Below are 20,534 nucleotides of genomic sequence, written 5' to 3' on the forward strand. Positions count from 1 at the left end.
GCTTTTAGTCCCATGTCTACTTTTTACAGAAGATTTCATCATATTACCGAAGGCCATTTTGGCTCTTTGTGGATAATGGGCTGCTGTGGAATTATTGGCGATGCTGGCTTGGAGTTAATGGTCATTCTCCGGCCATATGTCTCACTCTCTCTCTGTCTCACTCCCGCGTGCTAGAGCGGGAAGGGTAAGGAGCAGGAAAGATTAATGGCATACATAGATGGGCAGTCAGGGGCGATGGAGATAGCTGAAGGTGCAGCTTGTCGAGAAAAAAAACCCAGCTCATTCTAGAAGACAAAAGAAACTAAAACGACGTTGTGCTGAGTGGATTATCACGGGGGGTGGGGGCTAAGACAGTTTATCTTCTAATACAATAAACGGAAAGAAAGGAATTTTAAGTTACGGTGACTTGGCACAAAAAGAAATTTAATACATCCATTAATTATTCTGTTAAGACAATTTATAGGTGCAGCACACACGATTTTGAATGCAAACATGGCTTTCCGTTTGCATTCTCTTCATTTGCATGCATAGGCTATAGAGAAGTCTATCTCGTCGGATGATGGCAGAATGCAGGGGAAGGTGGGGGCAGACAACGAGGGGGGGTGCGGGGATCAAGATGGAAGGAGGCACAGCGGATAGATGCGGAAGAGCGAACAGTGATGTGAAGAGAAGGAGAGAGAGAAAAGGAGTGCCTAAAGAAAGACAGGAAGCGAGAGATGGCGAGGTTGAGGAGGAATGCAGCAGGGAGGGAGGGGGGGAGGGGGAGGCTATTGCCCTGAGACCACAGCCAGAGTGAGAAAAAGAGAGAGAGAGTAAAAGAGTTATAGCCTCACAGCAGCATCTAATGGCTTCTCTGGAGAGAGAGAGCGAGAGGGAGAGGAGGGGAGGAGAAGGTCTATGACAGAGGCAGAGACACATTTAGAGAGGAAGAGATGGAGGGAGGAACAAAGAGAGGTAGTGGCTGCACGGCCAACCGAAAAAGAGGGAAGGGCTAAATAGTGAACGCGAGGTTATCAAACTGGGGATGATCAGTAAGGATAAAATGGAACGATCTTCAATGTAGAAAAACTAAAAGTGAGAGAGGGAAAAATAAAAAGTGAGAGATGTATACTGCTATGATGAGGCTGTTGAAAAGAGCCTTGGGGTTATCAATAGCAGAAGGTGGATGGCCAATGAAGGAGGCAGAGAAGCAGCCGGACAGATGCACGAGTGATAGAAGAAAATGGAGGCGCTTCATCCATTCATTCAGTCAAAATGGAAATGAATGATAGAACGATGGGCAAGCGGCAAATGATAAGAGGGGGAGGAGGAAGAAAAACAAAAAGAAACCTTGGACATAACGTTTAGTGAAGAAGGAAATCGAAAAGAAGCCTACTTCCCTGTCCTAACAAGGCAGAGGAATGGAGGTAAACAGAGATGTGAGGACGGACACTCACAAGTATTTTTCTACCTCCACTACCAGCCGTGTAATGACACTGATCCCGCAATTCTCCCCGGAAAGAACTCAAATACTTGCCGTGTGTTAAGAGCACACACACAGCGTTTGAAATCTCTTCCCTTCTGTTTAATGCTACCTCTAGATGTAAGCTCGCTCCGAGTCGCTCTGTATATTTCCCGCCGTACGCATACTAGCAATGAAGCGGGCGATGATATACATGAATGCAGCTCATACAGTACAAAAAGGGGGAAAGGAGAAGAGGCAGCAAAGAGACGAGCAGTCCACCTGCTGCGGCTCTGAGATGGATCTCAGATGTACCTTTCTCAGCCACCATAATTAGATTACATACAAACACATCAATCTCTCATTGGCTCTTCCAGTACGTCCCACGCTACCGCCACACACACACACACACACCATGAACGAAGCTGAAATGCGTGTACGTGTCAGGCAATCTTTCAAACACACGTTCAGGTTTCCATGGTGACCGTTTCCAAGGGGATTTACTGTAGCACCTGGTCCCTCTTAGGGTGGTACATTCATTCGCTCGCCACGAGCACTTGACGGTCACCAATGATCTCATCCTCTCACTTCGTTCTCATTTTCTTCTCCTAGCTTCCATCTCGAAGATGACTTGCTTCACTCCTCTGTCCTTTTAAAGTGTACCTTCTGTCACATCTTATTCCCCTCAATAGTCGGCTTCGTAAAACGAGAGCACGTCCTCTGCCTATCGGTAAAATGAAAGAATACTTTCATCAGCATATAATTAATCAGCATCAGTTCATCATTTCCTCCACTGATGAGTGTGTCTTATCTTCTGCCTGTGTGTCTGTGTGCATGCTTTGGCGAATGCACGGAGTACAAGCCATATATATTACAACTATATTATGAATAAGGACAAAATAAGGACAAAAGGACAAGACCGGAGGAAAAACTGGCAAAATTTGGTAAATTGCCCATCTCTAGCTGTTAATGTGTCGCTTTTTGAGACAATCTCTGGGTTGATTGAGAACAAGTACTTGGCAGTGGGTTTGCCACAGGCAAGCAGGTAAAGCAGTCATTTGCATGAATCCTCCCCACATAGCAGGCTAACTTCAGCGAGACGACAAAACCAGGGTGGAAACTGTGCTATAATTTTTGTCCTTTGGGTATTTTTGGTAAACACTTTCGGGTAGCTATTTTAGAATCCGAATCTTTATTGTGATTGTATGTTTTCAAATCCGGGTTTAATAGCACTGCACCGTGTTGATTCACTTATTGGCAAAGGATTTGACCCCGTTTACTGTTCTCTAATCTGAGTGTGTATAGTTACTTCCAAACTGTTTTCCTAAGCATATACACTCTGTGTGTAGTTCAGAAATAGGCCAATTCGGGTTTAGAGCCCAGAGATGTTAGAGATTAAACAGACCACTGTGGGGAAGAAGGCTGCTCTCCAGCAGTTTAAATATAACTCTCTTTTGGGAGAAACTGACTATATGTGAGAATGAGGAGGTGGTGTTAGGGACAGTGGGTGACTTTGGCTTCATAGAGTACATCTTCATGTCCTTGTTCTTGTACGAGTGTGGGTCAAAGTGGTGGCATCTTCACACGTGGAGTTGCAAGGCTATTTGAATATTGTCAGGTCTGACTGCGCCATCTGCTCACCGTCGATGTGTATGTGGTGATACGCTATGTCGCGTGTTTAGTGAAGCTATCTGCAGGAGCAGCAAATTTGGGCATCAAAGAACACAAATGTGTTGGGTTTCCTCAAGTTAGTTCTGACCAGCACATTTCATACTTCATGAAAAGCTCAAGCGCAGAGCGCCTCACTGCAGCACACTTTACATGTGCTTATTATAGTTGAATGTCAATCGGTGTAAAAATATTTCACTCGCAGTCTCTTGCCCTTGCACAATCAAATGTTGCTCATCTGGACAGCCATGCTTGTTATCACTTCATAATGAGATGCACAGTGCTACGATGCATTTCCTCCAAGCTTCCTTCTGTCCTTTTGCTCTCCGTACAGTTTGGCCTTTGCTAATTTGTTATAATGGCATTGCCATTACACATCGTTTTGCATGGACTTTCCACAAATTATGTGCAGGTGTTTATACTGTCTGTCCTGCAAGACATTTCATTGTAGTTTTTATACAGAAGAATTGTATTGTATGTATTTTGCAGTCTTCTATTTTAAAGTTTCCACTGTGCAATCACGTCAGGTAAAGCAAGTCTAGTTATTTGATTCTTAAAATTTGCAATTTGTCCCGTTGGAGGTTGCCACAGCAAGTGAATTGCATGATTTGTTGTACGCCAGACGCCCTTCCTGATGCAACCCACCCATTTTCGTGATTCAGACTTGGTAACATTTACCCCAACACTACCAGTGCATATGTTATACGGAATAATTGTTTAGCTTATTCAAAAAATTGTTCATTTTTGTACTTTACTTTAAACTATATCAAACTAATAAAATATACTTGTTATACTAAATAAGTTTCACTTTTAAAATGCAAAATGAAGAACAACTAGCGAGCTGCAGGCTGTGAGAGGAGCCTGCTCTGCCCCCAGCGGAGCGGACGAGAAGGATGGAATGTTAATTATGTTAAAGTTTTTAAGTTACGAGCACCCTCACACCCTTAAACAATTTCTTTCTGAATATTTGTTACGCTTAATAAATGTTACTTCTAAAATGTAGAATGAAGTATAACTGGCTAACAAATTCAATAACACATTTGAAAACGCTTCGGAGTTTCTGAACAGAACGTCGATCAAAAGTGCCGTTCGGTTATTCAGAGTGCTCTAAAAACAGAGTGCCGGTGCGCTCCATCGCGATTTCAAACAGGGACGCATTGCAGGTATGAATCGGGATGCGACTGGTTGAATGTGAGACTTTGTAAAGCGCTTCGAAGACCAAGGTGTTGATGAAAGCACTATATAAGTGCACTCCATTTGCCTTTTATCAGTCCGACACTGTAAAAATGAATGAGCGGATGGATGGATGGATGGATGGATGGATGGATGGATGGATGGATGGATGGATGGATGGATGGATGGATGGATGGATGGATGGATGGATGGATGGATGGATGGATTAATGAATAATGGCATAATACACTGACACCCTGCGAAAAAAATCAGCAAAACGGCAAGGCCGTGAAAAGTGTACTGCAATAAAGCGAAAGCTATTTCATTACATTAGCCAATAGTACATTTATTTAGGTAAGTTCAGAGGAGTCTTGAGTGACATCCCATTCCTAATCAAAAGGTTTCAATATGATGTCGGCCCACCCCATGCAGATACAACAGCTTCAACCCTTCTGGAAAGCTGTCCACAAGGTGTAGAAGTGTGAATATGTGACCGTTCCTCTAAAATTCCCCAAATCTTGTTAGTTTTTAGAGCTTGTGCCTCAAGTGCGGCGCACAAGCAACTTGACACGGTCCCCCATGGCCCACTCGTGGGGACACGTGCATCCATACATCTAGTTTTGAACAAGCACAACACATAGAGCCAACCACCCGTCCATGCCAAGTCTGTTCGTGTATGGAATATCATTTGTTAACAAAGTTCTTTTTTTTTTATGAAAATTTCATACCTCAGTCGAATTGTTCATAACTAAAGACATATGCAATTCGAGATTCCACTGTTAATAGCCTCCAGAAATTGTATGATTTGAAATAAAAATAAATACATTGAAAAATGTAAAAATGAACATAATCATGATTAATTTTTCCGTGTAAGATAGGAATGAAATGAATTACTGCCTTCTTCACCACACACAAATACACCCACACCCACATCTGCATGCAATCACTCACTGACACACACACACACACACGTGCACACAAACACACAAGCACACAAACACTATATCCCAGCTTGCTTCACATGTAATGTAATTGACTGTGCTCTGTATGCCTCATAACCCAATAAAATTGACAGCCTCCGCCACACACAAACACATTGTGCTTGAACAAACGCATGCACGCACACACACACACACACATGCAACCTGTAATGCATCTTTTTTCCACCACATCCTTTCTTCCTTTCCTGCAGCAAACTGGTAACTTGACTTGTGCACATGGCAGCCTCAGTAGGCATTGACCCATTTCTGTTGCACAGTGCAAAAGTGCCAGAATGTAGCTACTGTCTGTGGGGACACACAACAAGAGGTAAAGAGACAATTGAGAGAACTCGTATTTTATGATATTCACGGCAAATGTGACAAAAGATTCCCAAGCAGAATATTTACATGGAACAGATTAGGTGTGGGATCGTGAGTGTGTGCCAAGTGTTGTGAAGGGCAACCGTAGCTTCTGATCCAAGAACCATCTGGTCCTTGCCGCAGCAACTGTTGCTTTCTTCTTCTTCCCGAGGCCACCGTTTTCTCCTCCTTGATCTTCTCCCTCCCTCACTCCACCTTGCACAAAGCAGCTCAAATGTCATCTTCCTCCTGTCATTTGGCAGCCTTTTTGACATGCAATTGTATGCTTGTTTGTCCTGCATCGGTTTCCTATAGCCTACGTATATACCACATAAACACACAACAACGCAGACGCCCAGGGGCCCTGTGTTTTCCAAAAGATTGAAGAGGAGCAGAGAGAGTTTTTAATGGTGGAGCATTTGGAGAGATGTGAAAAAAAGGGTTGTGCGTGGGGGAGACGGCAGAATCGTAGATCAGAGCAGTCATGATTGAGCCATCTGCTAAGAGACCAATGACACACGCACGCGCGCACACACACACACACACACACACAGCTGTTTTAAGGTCACCAGTGCCACCTGTTGGTCAGCTTATGAAACTACTCCGCTTCCCTCCATCTCTGTTGTGGTGAACCGAAGGAAGACAGCAGCGATAGTCGAGATGCGCAGCTGAAAGCATCGATCAGTCTGGTGCGGCTGTCTGCACCATCTGGAAACGACGGTTCTGGTTTCTGCACCGGGTTTTTGTCATCTCCGACGCTTCAATACAGTTTAGGAGGCTGAAACCTAATCCCGCATCTGCTGTCTTCCTACACCTGCAGGTGCATGTGCTTTGTCGTTGAGTCATGCGAGAGACTGTGCTGATGCATTTGGATGTGTACAGATGTCACTTTGCCCTCAGACACCTACTGCTTCCCTTCGTTGGGCTAAACAATATCCAGTCATCGAGCTTTAGGAAATTCATACAGTAAATGCTCCCCCTGTGAGCTAAGCATATTAGCATATGGCTAAATGGGGAAGGAAATGCTCTTTATATGCTAATAAGGAGATAATATATGCAGTAAGGACCAACCAACATTGCTATTGCGGAGACTCAGGATGATGTGGCTAAAGATACCTTTTTACACTTTTATGCAACAAAGCGGCTGAATTTATGCGGTGTTGTGATACTTTTGGGTATCTCCCTTTGGAGACAGATACAAAATATGCACATGTGCTTGTATACAATAGGTATAGCGATACATCAATACCACTTCACTCAGATGAAAGTCATTTGATCACTCACAGATAGTGATCCTTGATCATTCCACTTCATGTTGCAATTGTGATTTATTTTCATTAAATATATTTCAAAACTTTTTTGAACATGGCTTAAATGTCACCAAATGTAAACCTTTTTTGCACTGACAACTTGTCATTACGATATGACAATGCTAATAGAATGAATCCCATTTTACAAACCAATATGAACTAGAAACAATAAATAATTTCAACAGTGATTGTATATTGCAGTGTGTTCACCAAAACATTTCAATAGTCCAGATGTAATCTATTGTGAATACTGGACTGAAAGAAATAAAGACATTCAAGTGTTCCTTAATGCAGCTTATACATCCGTCATGTATCTGCCAGAGTAAATAAGAACAGCAGATGCAATGAACAACAAGCCAGGGTTAAATACATGACAATGCATTAAAATTAACATAGAAAGAAAATTCAACAGAACTGTGGCGTTACAACGCATGGTCAACTGCCAGTTGGTTCAAAATTTAGTTCAAAGATCAGTTTGGGCAGTTCATGAATGCTACTATGAGCACATTAGCTCACACAGAATATGAAACCGGATTGTCATTTTACCACAGGGTGCAACCAAATATAATAGACACAACCCATTAAAACAAAAAAAACGATGACCAACCAGGTCATCCCCGTTCAAGTGACAGAAAAAAACCAATGACCAACCAGGTGATACAAAACAGGAGTCCATCGCGCCGCTTTTTACAGCACCTTATACATTTTCAAGTAAAAAGAAAACATAACAGAGGGGAGTGGAGAAAAAAAAGCTCCTGTAAAGAGAGCACAGTATGGATTTTGAGAAAAATCCTCAGCATCAAAGGACTGTGGCTTGAAAATCTAGGTGCTTGCAAGTCGTCAGCCACCACCGCAATCCGCCTCTGCCTCCACCAGGGGAATTTCAGGAGAGTCCCAAAAGGCCAGTCCATTTCAGGGCCTAGTCAACCCCCACCTCACCCCCAACCCCGACAACAACTTTTTGACGATTAGTTTGGTGCATGACGGCCACCGTTCACACTCCACCACCCTGTCAATGAATATCCGCGGGCCAAACTTTAGTCCCAGTATGTCGCCAGTCGCCACCCATGACTGCCCTCAATGGAACTGACAATTGCCTCTTTCCGTATGTCTCTCCAGGAGCAAGGTGTAGTGGGTATGTCCCGACCTCCTGGCGCCATCCCACCTCCACACCCTGCCGGCGGCGTGGCCTCAGGAGTGGGGCCTAACCAGGGGTCAGGTCCACCTCCAGGCTATGCGGGAAACCAGCAGCAGGCAGCCATGATGAAACAGATGATGGCGATGGAGCAGGAGAAGAGGGTACAGATGCACATGATGGAGCAGCAGAAGCAGCAGCTCTTCAGAGAGCAGAGGCAGCAGCAGCATCAGCAACTCCTGGCCGAACAGGTGAGCTACACTAAGTGGAGATCCATGACATGTTATCATTTTGGCCTACATTGTTTTTTTCTTCTGTACAGTGTATTTTTGTCCATGAATAAGAGCAGCTTATCCATCCCCTGATGTTCCCCACTGTTGTCTGGCTGCATGTCTAATTACCCTCTTCACCACTTCCTTTTCATCTCTGCAGCATGTGTGCACGCTTATGTTCATGTTGTTGGCCACATCCCACCTGCTGTGATAATGGGCTGTTTTCTTTTTACTTCTCTCTCTGTGAGTGAACCAAGTGTTAACCAGTCTTGGACTCTGAAGTCACCACCCACCATGTTACTTTTCAATTGGCTCTGCAAAAACATACACAGATGTACTTAAATTGCGGTCTGGAAGGGAACACCCCGCTGAGGTTTAGTGTGTCTCTTCTGAATTACAGAAGCGCGCACAGCCCACGCAAACGCAATGGGCTGCAACTTCTGCTTCCGGGTTAGCACTGGTCAATCTGTCTGTACCAAACATCTAAAGATGGATTACACTGCAGTCCAAGTACCAAAGTCTGGCTTAATGTCTCTATTAATTTTGGGGGACTCTCTATTTACACATACTAATGAAAGAACGCACATGCGCAGACAAAAAGCACACGCTGTAAGTAACTCCACGAGCGTCACTTTGATGAGATTTCAAAACATCTTACCATAGTGTGTACACCACATCTGCTTTTAATACACTCTGCTAATTTGTCTTTTGATTTATGATGTTTATTTTATATGACGTTACATTGGTGTGTGTGTGTTTGCGTAGCTCCAACAGCAGCATCTCCCAAGACAGATGGGCCAAGGCCAGAGGAATCCCTTCCCTCAAGTCAGTCAGTATCAAGGTGAATAACCAACACGAGCAAACATTTCTACATGTATTTAACTACACACCGAGTCCAAAGAAGCAGTTTGTAATCAGACATAGATGGTCTAAACTCAATATTTACAAAAATACCTCATTAGTTTTAGAACCAATGGTTTGCTGATCCCCTCGATCTGTTTCTATCAATTATCTATTCGATTATTTTGCCTCCCTTTGTGTGTGTGTGCGTGCGTGCGTGCGTGCGTGCGTGCGTGCGTGCGTGCGTGCGTGCGTGTGTGTCTTTTAAAAAAGAGAGAGATTTCTCCTGCTCTGCCTGTTACCACGGCAACTTGTCTGTCCTGGATCCCCCAGAGTTCCGGTGAAGTCAGAGAGATGGATGAGAGGAGTGAAGTGGGAGAGAGGATGGAGGGGGGTGGCAGCAAGAAGAATAGGTAGATGATCTGGAACGTGGAGAGGCTGGCATGAACGACAGAAAGTGACAGAGAGTGGGTGTGAGGATGATGGGGAGATGAAGACTATTCGGTGAGGAAGGTGCAAATTCGGGATGAAAGTCTTTTGTAGCCATCAGAGAATATATAACTGAAAGTCCAAAAGATATCGAGTAAGCCACGTGGGCCTGAGTTGTTTCCCGACCATTTAGTAAGTAAGTAAAAACAGTTAGTCTCTTGTCTCGCCTCAAATTTCAGTCATGCTCACGTTTAGTATGTCTACAATTATTAGTGCCGTACGTCTACTCACTGCACAAATCCTGAGAGTGTGATCCTCTTTGTTCTCGCACTGTTACTGTTGCACGCCAAGCTGTGAGGTGAGGGATTAGTGGAATGATGTCAGAAGTGGGTTTATTACAGGATTTAGAGCAATTTCCACGCTAGAAGACCTCGACAGGAAAGAAAAGTGTCACTAACTCCGTAGTAGGAGTTGAATTGAATGCACACTGTTTAAAGATGAAGTATGTTAAAGTGGAACAAAATACATTTTGTAAATGACGATCTGGAAACCTCAAACTTCACTGGAGCATTATTCCATAGATAAATTATTCATGCATGTAATATCTGCCTTTATAAATTTAGTGAATGTTTTCTTAATCTTTAAGAAATGCAACCAGAATGTTTTCAACTGATTGCATTCACTCACCATAGCAGTAATTTTTAGTTCTGATGTTTCACTTCAATGGTTTAAGTTCAGCTGTCACCACCACCCTTCTACAAAATGTCCGTGTCTTATAAATGACATTATGTGGTTGTCAATTATTATTGACCATAGTGCATATTATGTATTATTTACAGGTCCTCCTCAAGATCTGGCATCTAGGAGCCAAGCTCTCCAGAGCATTCGGGCTGCACGGCTTCTCCAACAGCAGCAGCAGAACCAGCAGCAGATGGTCCAGATGAGCTCTGTCCAGGGCCAGGGGAGCTCCGTAGGACCCCAAGCTGACATGGGCCTACCCTACAGCACCCAAGGGTCTAACCAAGGTTCCCTCTACGGGCTCAACCCTTCCAGGAGCCAAATGATCCACCAGCAACAGCACCAGGGCCAAAGTGTGCAAGCTTCCCTCGGTCTTCCGCAGCAGCACAACCCAGTTGGAGGGCAAAACCGGCAGGCGGGTGCAGGTCCTGGAGTTGGAGGTATGCCCGGAGCAGGTGGCACCGGAGGCTATGGAGGACAAGGGATGTTGATGAATCCCATGGCCCAGCAACCCCTCAAAGGCCCAACTAATGCCAAAGCCCAAGCACAAAGACTACAAAGTATGCTGGGAGCGGGCGGCGGTGGCGGCCACATGGCCGGGGGAGGCTGGCCACAGCAACAAGGACAAAGTCTACAAGGCATGGGAAGGACTACAGGAGCAGGAGGGGATAGGGTCGGGTTTGGCTCCGCCCAGGGCTACGGAATGCAGCCAGGTCAACCTCCACGAGTGGCCAAGCAACATTTTCAGGGGCCGGGCCAAGGGATGGCCCAGGGGATGGACCCCAGGGTGGGCAACCCGGCAGCGGGTATGGGTGGCCCAATGGGTGCTCACATGGGCGGTCAGCCAAGGACCAACCAGTCCCGCCCCATGGTCATGAGCCAGGGATTAAACCAAGGAGTTTTGGGTCCAGGGGTGGCTGGAATGGGGGCGTTTGGGCCAGGCCCCGGGGGTCCGGGCCTAGGGACTGGTGGGGGGTCTGGACCCTACGGACCTGGGGGTGTTGGTAGTCAGACGCAGGGCTACCAAAGGACAGCCAATCAAGACATGTCATCCTATGGATATGGGGGCGGGCCCTCCAGTGGAGGAGCCTTTGGATTGGGGGATGGATCAGGAGCAGAGCTGGACTCGAGTGATGGTTGGATGGAGGAGTTTTTCCCCAGCCAATAGCCTAAAAGAAAACTGGAGACGAGTTTTGACTGGATGAACTAAACATTTCAAGATGCAAATGTTGTCCAATGTTAACTGTTGTCTGTGTAGAATCTCAGTCACGCCGCAGGAGTGCAATTGCGGCAACTTTGATCCTTCTTGGTTGTCAAATATTTGTTTTCCCAAAAGGATTCTTCTGTTAGGAACCTTAGGTGCAGAGCTTCCTACATTTGTCTCTTTGAGGTTATCACATACACAGGGTTGGAATCGAATGTGGCAAGCTTTGGGTGAGAGATCTTATGACATAACCTCCTCGTCTCTTTGAACAGGACCTTTCTGGTTGGACCTAAAGCATATGGCTTTTTTCAATATTTTGACACAAGGGTCCTTCACTTTGGACAGCAGACTCTGGACCCAAAAAGGATGCCCTCCTAAGTTGGGCCATGCCTTTGTGTAGCTAGCACCGCATAAGCATTTCACTAGAGCGACAAATATGGCAACTCTGCACCTAAGATCTAGAAGTAAAGAAGCCTTTTGAATTCAAGGTGAAAACATCCAGATACCAATTCAGAGTTCCTGTGTTGGGCGCGTGTATGTGCACTGAGAAATCATTTTGTCTTGTGCAAGAGCGTTTTGAGCCGTAGCTTCAGCACATCAGACTGATGGAAGGGAAGAAAAAGTTGCCCTCAAGACAGCAGTTTATTTGTGTTTGTGCCACCCAGCTCAGTGCTTCACATCTCTCTACTGTGTGAGGAGCTGAGAGAGAGTCCAAAGTACTCTCAATCCTGCCATTTCCTGTCTTCAAAATGTGCCCCCCATACACACTCCAACACGCACCAATAATTCTCCCTCCATCTCACGCTCGCTCTTTCCATTTGATCTATTTGTTGCCCCCCCACACATCCTTCCCACCCTTTCTCCAGAGAATCATTCCTTGCTCTCAACACTCCTTTCGCTGTTGAAATTGTGAACATCACAACAGAACAAATGATGTTCATCTCTTTCGCCGCACAAGTGAGAGTCTCTGCCCTCGCCTGGTTTTTTTTGTTTTTTTTTTTTGCTAGGCAACTGGCTTGTTTTTTCATTGGAGGGAAGGGGGAGGTCCTGTTTCTGTGCATGTCTGGGGATGACAAGCATCCATGTACAGTAGAAGAACACAAAGAGAACGAAGGAGCTAACAGGCAGCTAAAGCTAGCACATGCACATTCAGTTGTTTAAATTGACGACACATGAGTAATCTGGGTTGCCGACATGAAGCGCTCTGCCTGTGTGGCACAAAGCACATCGCATGCGTCGGACACAGTGAAGGCGAAATGATCACTGGGCACTGAATGTATCCAAGCACCACAAGTGACTTCTTTTATTTAAAAAAAAAAAAGACGAAAAGTGAAAATTGCCCCCCCATGTTGTTTTCTTAGTTGTTGTTTGACCTCCAAAGTATGATGCTGGTTAATGTCTTTCTCATTTAAAACAAAAAACAAAAAAACAACCAAGTTGAAATTGGCCTTATTTAATTTGACTTGTCTTTTAGAAATCTTTTTGTCCTCTTCTTGCACCACAGCCTTTTCTTCCATCCCGTCACATCCGTTTGCTACCTTGTGGCTTTCCTTCACTACCGCGCGCTGCAATGAAACAAATGCGCTCCGACTTAATGGTGTCATACTATAAACCTACTGTGAAGAATTATGTTGTCCCCTCTCTGGTGCTTTACTAGAAAAATAAACCACTGCTAAACCTTTGGGATTTATTCATTAGATTCCGTGATTGCTTGTTCTGCCATCTCGTAGAGCGTCGTACAGTTTATGAGCTTCCCAGGTGAGAAGCCTGAAATTTCCATCTCTTTTAGGGTTTGAAAATCAACAACAACATGTCGAAAAGTGTCAATGCTTTTAGGGATCTTACCTCCTCCTTCCATAATTGTATAATTTTGTGGCTGTGCGTTATTGTGTCGTCAGCTCATCGGTGTGAATGTTTGGAGGATGACGCCGTAGTTAACAAACCAAAAAGCCTTCTTCCCTGTAAAGGAACTCCATGCCCATTACTGCTTTTGTTTTCATGGTTGTTGGTATTGTGTGATCCGACCCTTTAAATAAACACCCTAGAAGAGCTGGTGACTTTTTTTAATACCTGCAAATGAGGTTGTGTTTTATTTTTGTCATTGTTTGGGGAGTTGAAGTTCTCCATTTGTCTATACCGAGTTTGACAATTGGTTTATTTTGTAGCAATTTTATGAGGACATTAAAACAAAGCCTTTACTTGAGCCTTTCTTGTGAAAAGTAGTCAAACTTCAGTGTTGGTGTCCAAAACTTTGCAAAGAACTCCAAGTAGGCTTCAATGACAAATAAACCAACACTGTCAGAGCACTAAAGTAGGTTGGCCTTTGTGAGGTGGTGAAGCGCTCCTGCGTCACTCTTAGGGTTAGTCTTGTCTTCTTTAAAGTGAAGGTTCATCCTGACTTTGTTTATTCGCTTCAGCAAAACAAACTTCCTGCAATTATCATTGTGTTCTGGGACCAAGTCTGTAGACAACATTTTAACAAAACAAAACAAAACAAAAAAACTATTGTTAATGTTTAGTTTTGTGTTTGTTTGTTTGTTTGTTTGTTTGTTTGTTTGTTTGTTTTTTTACTGGTGCTGACATACAGTATGTGATTATAAGAAAAAAATCTATATATATATATATATAAGATAATGGCTATTTGTAAATATGTTTTTACAGGTTTAATTACATCAGATAACAGAACAGTCTCTACTCTGTAAAGAATTACTGTTTGTTGGCCAATATAGAGAAGTATTTTTAATTTAGACTTTTTTTGTTTCATGATTAACCCATCTGAGCTATGCCATTGCACTTCAGACAATGTCTTACTACTAATTTCTATTGTAAACCTCCTTTTTTTTTGTTTATTTAGTTTGAGAGTTGACTGTTCTTAAGCAGTGCTTATTTCTTTTTACTCTGTACAGAACTCTGAAACTGTAACAAAACAGAATTACAAAAACTTTTTTGTTTTTAAAATATAATAAAGAGAATGTTCTCGCTGATCATAATCAGTTGTTGTCATTTATTTCTTGATCTATGACTTTGTGGTCTGCAGAAGATTTCAGAAAACGAATTAGTCAATACTGCTTTCGATTCTTACATACAGTTGAAAGACGGATACGTGAGCCTTTTAAAAATATATATACCTGGTTACATTTGTCATAAAACATGATCTGATATTGATTACAATAGACAAGAAAATAATAATAATATCACAGAAATTACAATAAGTTTGTCTATTACATTACATGGTTCACGCCTCACCATACAGAATGCTGACCTTGCTGATATGTCTTGCCGCCATGGATCAATGACGAAAGCATGTGTATCAAATGCACTTGCGGGAATACTAGAAGTTGTTTGTGATGAGATTTTGCTTGTACCTCTGCTGAGGACATCGTGGTAGACTTGCAAAGTGTGGTCTATTTGTGGTTTTGCACATTCTGGAACTTTGTTGCATTCTATTAGTTCACCACTAGGTGGCACATAATTCTACACGCTCTCACTTTACCGTTTAAGAGCATCAAACGAATGTAAAAGATAGGCAAAGGAAACATTTTTATGGTGATTTATTAAGGGGGGGGAAACAATTCAAAGTTATCAGTCCCTGCACAAAAAGGTAGTTGCCTCCAAACCTAACAACTGGTTGGTCCCCCCTTCGCCTCAACAACTGAAACCTTAGCTATAACCACAGATGGGAAATGCAGGTCCAGAAAGTAAAAAGCCTGGCACAATTTGGCTTTAGCCTCAGGTGCTTCTACTCAACTATGAATGAGTTTATTTACCTGCCATTTGAGTAGAAACACATGTCTCAATATAGCTGACATGATTCAAGAAGGCCGTAAAATGAGTTATTTTCACAAAATATACAGACAAACATACCTGTCCACAACAACTGTTGGCTAACAGTGCATCACTTCTGATTCCCTTCTTCTCCTTCAGTGCACACCAACGCAAAAACGAATCGCCAAGAATAACTCGTGTGTTGTTTTGTTGTTCAACCATTTTCCTCCTCTTCTCAAAGACGTCAAAATCAGGTTTTCTTTTGCGAGAATGTTATTTTATTTTTATCTAACCTTTATTTACCCAGGCAAACAATTAAGAACAAGTTCTTAATTGAACCTTCATCTAGGGTGACCAGACGTCCTCTTTTTCCCGGACATGTCCTACTTTTGCTACCTATTAAAATGTCCGGGGGGGATTTCAAAGTTGTCCAGGATTTTGTTTGATTGCCGTCGCCCACTCCAGCGCTCTCACCAACAGTTTTTAGGGCCATATTGTCTTGCAAGATCACTCATACGCACTCCACGCTCATGTTTTCTTATGTTTTCTTGTTTTAATTGTCAGGAAATCATCACCTTCTTGGGATGCTAACTGACGTCATCTCGACGTGCCGCTGTCTAGTGGGATAACAATGATGACGTCGTATGTTGGCAATTGACCGTATATCTCCAAAGAAAATTTGGAGGTTGACTTCCACTTTGATTATTCTGTCAATAATAGCACCGATGAACCTATGACTGTTATTTCACGGACCACACAAAGGCGCAGAAGCTTGCTGCTGGGATCCATCTTTTCCTAACACCTTCCTTTGCGCTCTGTCAGCTGCCTTGCCTCCTCACTATGACCACCTTTATCTACCTTCCCTCCTCCAGTCACTGCTAAATCTCTCTTCTCTTCACAGTATAGCTTCTTCTTTCTCCTGTACACACCTGCACATCCGCCATAGACGCCCTGTTCTCCCATCTGACGTTGATAAATGGAGACTTGCAGCGGTGACAACAACATTACTCATGCTCAATAGCGACACCATCTTGGACAGAGAAAAACGAGATGAGGGGGGATTCTGAAGGACAGCAGGGTGATGGGAGTTGGGGGCGGCTGCTGGCAAAATTGTTCATTGCATTCCCACACCCAGAAACATGCTTATAGACAACCGAGAGGTTCATTGATGCTATGAAAACAATAATCAATCAATCAATCAATCAATCAATCAATCAATCAATCAATAGGGGTGTAAATCGCGGGTTTTGTCACGATACGATATCATATCGATACAAAGAACACGATACGATATTTGCCGATATCTTAAAGCCTGCTGTGATTCATTCACGATACATCACGATATAGTGCTCCACGATCGATATTTTTATTTATTTTTTTTTTTTAATAAAAAATATAGAACAATATCCTGATTTATAACAATTCATACGCAAAATCAACAAGGTACTGCAAACTCTTTATTTAGGAAATTACAAGAGTATTGTAGTATACAAAGTGCTTATTTTAACACTGAACTTTATCAAATTCCTATATTGTTTCTTATATAAGTAAAGAAAAATGAATATTCTTTCTTTTTTTGTAATACCATTAACTTTAAAGTGCATTACTGAATTATTTATTTACAATAATTTTAATTGTCCGTTGAGCCATCTTTTCTTTGGAATCCAAAGTGCTTCCAAACGAATGACTTGAAGCCCAAAGGGGAGCGAATTTCCTCGTCTTCTTGGACACTAGCCATAGCACCAGCCCAGGAGCCGCGTAGTTTTCGGCTCCCCTTTCACGTGCCTGCTCTGCTCACAACACAGCGCGCCGCGTACTGCTCCCGGAAAGAGGAAGCAAGCAACAATGAACTGGATTTCAAAATAAAGTCGCGTCAAATGTCCGAGGTCAAACACGGCGATATAAATCGATGTTTACGTTTAGCATCGATGCCAATAAATCGTAGAGCATTATATCGATTAATCGATGTGTATCGATGAATCGTTACACCCCTACAAGCAGGTGTACCCCTAAACCCATCAGCCACCCTCAAAAATTTGTCACGATAGCCAAGTTTCCATGAAACCCCAAAACTCGGAAAAAAGCTGGTTACAGGGGCGATTTTATCTATAAAATGCAAACTTTTGGATTCAACCACCGCTCACGGCCATGCGACCCTGAGGACGCCCGATCTTGGAAGCTTAGCAGGGTCGGGCCTGGTTAGTACTTGGATGGGAGACCACCTGGGAATACCAGGTCCAGTGAGGGTTTTTTTTTTTTTTTGCTCGTCAATCGTTAAAGCAACTTTTTACAACACCCATCACGTATGGCATTCGGAAACTGCAAGCCTAGTTTTAACTTCGACATTGAAACAATAACCCGAGTTTCAAACCTATATTGATTGCGTGGTGTCATCCATACCATTGTAGTTCCGTCTTTCACCGCTAGAGGCCAGACAATATACAATGAATAAAGAGGCTGGCTCCCTGTGAACTCAAAGCAGCAGTCATTATTTGTAAAAGAACCCAACACAACACATTGCGCTTCCATGTAGGGTTTTTCCCCTTTTCATGACATTTACTTTGATACAGCAAAATGCAGGTCGCAATGAAAAATTCGTGCTACCGAATAAAAAGCTGTCAAAAACTTTCTTCTTCTTTTTTGTCACTTTTTGAACTTCCGTGCGCAGGAAGTTTTTCTCTCTCGTCATTTTGGTCCGATCGTGCAACCGCAGCGCGCCGGACGCATTGTTGTAATAGCGCCGTCGCTGACCCAAATAGCAAAGATTCCAAAATTGGAGCTGACATCCAGGCTGGAGAGGCTTATTTTTCGGCATTTCCGTCCAACCGCGCAACTGCAGCGTGCCGGACGCATTATTGTGACTGCGCCGTCGCTGAAACTTCGAAAATATTCCAAAATTAGAGCTGACATCTGTGTTGTCTGTCTTATTCTTCAAAAATGCAGACGAAGCGGTAGGGGCTAGTAACTGTCGTCTTTAATTGCTAACCGCCACGCCACCACCAGTAGCGGAGCTACCGAGCATGTGTAACATCACCTTGTGCATTATCAAGCAACTTTTCTTAAGTGCAAATATCCCTGCAGCAGATAATAATCAGTGCAAACTTTACATCAAGACATGAACAACAATCAATTGTCTTTTTTTTTTTTTTAACACTGGCAACAACCCAAAATCAACATGTCTCAATCAGCATCTTAGGTCAGGGGTCCCCGGTCCGCGGACTGGTACCGGTCCGTGGGTCACTTGGACGCCAAGCCGCACAGAAAAATTCTTTCCCAATTACATTCGTCGGTTCAGGTCAAGATGCTCATCTCGGTCACGTGACATGTCACCTCAGTCGAGCCCGCGGAGCAAGCAAACATGAGCAAGAAACAGATGTTTGGAAAGCTTCTTCGGAAAGGGAAAAAAGCCCAATGAGGAGACGGAAGAAGAAGAGGCTACGACTTCTAAGAAAAGGAAAGCTGCATTTAAAAGAACATTTCTGGAGTCGTACTAAAAATATGACAGGTGACTGAGGCGCCAAGCGCACTCGGCATATGTGGCGACAGGCTAGCTAACGAGGCAATGAAGCCTTCAAAACTGCTTCAGCACATGGAGACCAAGCATCCCCTCATTAACCGACAAACCTTAACCACTTCGGGTGTCATTGTCTCCGATTACGCCTAGACTGGACCGGCTCGTTTCCGAGAAACAAGCTCAGTGCGAGTTTCATTTTTATGTCGTCTATACTTGTTTTTATGCCGGTCATATCATTTTATTTCATCGTATTTATATATTTATTATAAATGTATTAATTATTTCTATAAATGGTATTATTTATTTATATAAAGGCCGGTCCGCGAAAATATTTCTGACACGTAACCGGTCCGTGACGCAAAAAAGGTTGGGGACCACTGTTTAAAACAATAAAGATATGAATAACAGAATAACAGGTGGAACGTTTGACTTCCTCTACTATTTTGTTCTTTATCCTAGTTTGTCTAATTTTTTACAAAAATCAACAATTTGGGATTGTTTGAATGCCATTGTCTTTGTCTTGTGTTATAATGTGTAAAAAATAAATAAAAGCTAATAACAATAAGAAAATTGTGAAAATATCACCTGATTTTAATCAAAAACGACAAAATCAGCCAGTTAAAGCAGACATACGATTAAATGGTCATGTGCTCGTTTGCAGCTGGATGATGGATTGAACAATGTTGCTTCAGGTTTTCAGAACTTGATTTTTTTTTCTTGTTTTTTTTGCATTCTCTAACCATGTTTTAAACTTCTCCACTCCTTTATCCCTGACCTGTCTGGTGAGTTCCCTGGTCTTACACTTAATAATGCTTGTACACTGGTATTCCCTGACAAACCACTGAGGCCATTTCAGAACAAGTGTATTTATTCTGAGCGTAAGTAAATTACATACAAGTGAACTCTATTTACTAATTAAGTGAACTTTGAAAGCAATTCATTGCACTGAATTGTAACTGGGGGTATTAGAGTAAAGGCTGAATACAAATGCATGCTGCACTTTTCAGATGTATGTAACATTTATATTTATTATTAAATATATGTATGTATATTTTAGGCAAACACTGGAGGCAAAAGATCTCATCCTGCAGAGAATTGCAGCTGGCATCTCAGTGGACCCTCAGTGGTGAAACCAAACTAATGGCAGCCACTATTTTCCTGTAGCCAAATGGTTCTGCACACAGGACATCAGCCCCCACTCCAGAAGCACTGTTATGAGTTCCTTACAGAACGACAAATGATGTGTCGCCAAGAGGGGGTGATGAGTTAGGAGATCATTCTCTTTCTCCCTCCCTCTCTCGCAGGCTAATAAGGTGAGGAAATGTACTGTAGGTGGACCAAAGTGGAACGGCACATGCGGTTGCTGGGGGATGGTGTGTGTTTGTGTTTGTGTGTGTCTGTGTGCGTGTGAGTGTGTGCGTGTGTGGTGTGTCAGGGTGATGAATGTGGTAGCAGGAGCCATTGTTGTGCTGTAGGAGTAGGAGGCCACCAGATAACAGAAAAGCAAGGCCCAAGATGTCGCCTACCATGAATAAAACAACACTTATGTCTCTCTCTCTTCCTTAATCTTCCTCTCCTAGACTCACCTGTTTAAAGTTGTCTCATTACAACTGGATGACTTTATCTTTTTGTTTCATTACTTAATAAACATGCATCTTAATGTCACAGAGCCTAAGCGCTCCAATTGCCTCTTTTAACCTGATTT

At 43.1% G+C, this 20,534-nt stretch overlaps 1 protein-coding gene across 1 annotated transcript in view; it reads left to right on the top strand.

The window, feature by feature from the left end:
* The window catches only part of maml3 (mastermind-like transcriptional coactivator 3), a 103,143-nt gene extending 88,603 nt beyond the window's left edge, over window positions 1-14,540 (top strand). Inside the window, exons 4-6 of the mRNA XM_037260062.1 lie at window positions 8,052-8,318; window positions 9,105-9,180; window positions 10,448-14,540. Coding sequence (XP_037115957.1) covers window positions 8,052-8,318; window positions 9,105-9,180; window positions 10,448-11,514 — 1,410 coding nt within the window. The 3' untranslated portion in view covers window positions 11,515-14,540. The remainder of the gene's footprint in view (window positions 1-8,051; window positions 8,319-9,104; window positions 9,181-10,447) is intronic.
* The last annotated feature ends 5,994 nt before the right edge of the window (window positions 14,541-20,534 follow it).

This window comes from Syngnathus acus, chromosome 1, assembly GCF_901709675.1.
Source record: "Syngnathus acus chromosome 1, fSynAcu1.2, whole genome shotgun sequence".
Taxonomy (NCBI): domain Eukaryota; kingdom Metazoa; phylum Chordata; class Actinopteri; order Syngnathiformes; family Syngnathidae; genus Syngnathus; species Syngnathus acus.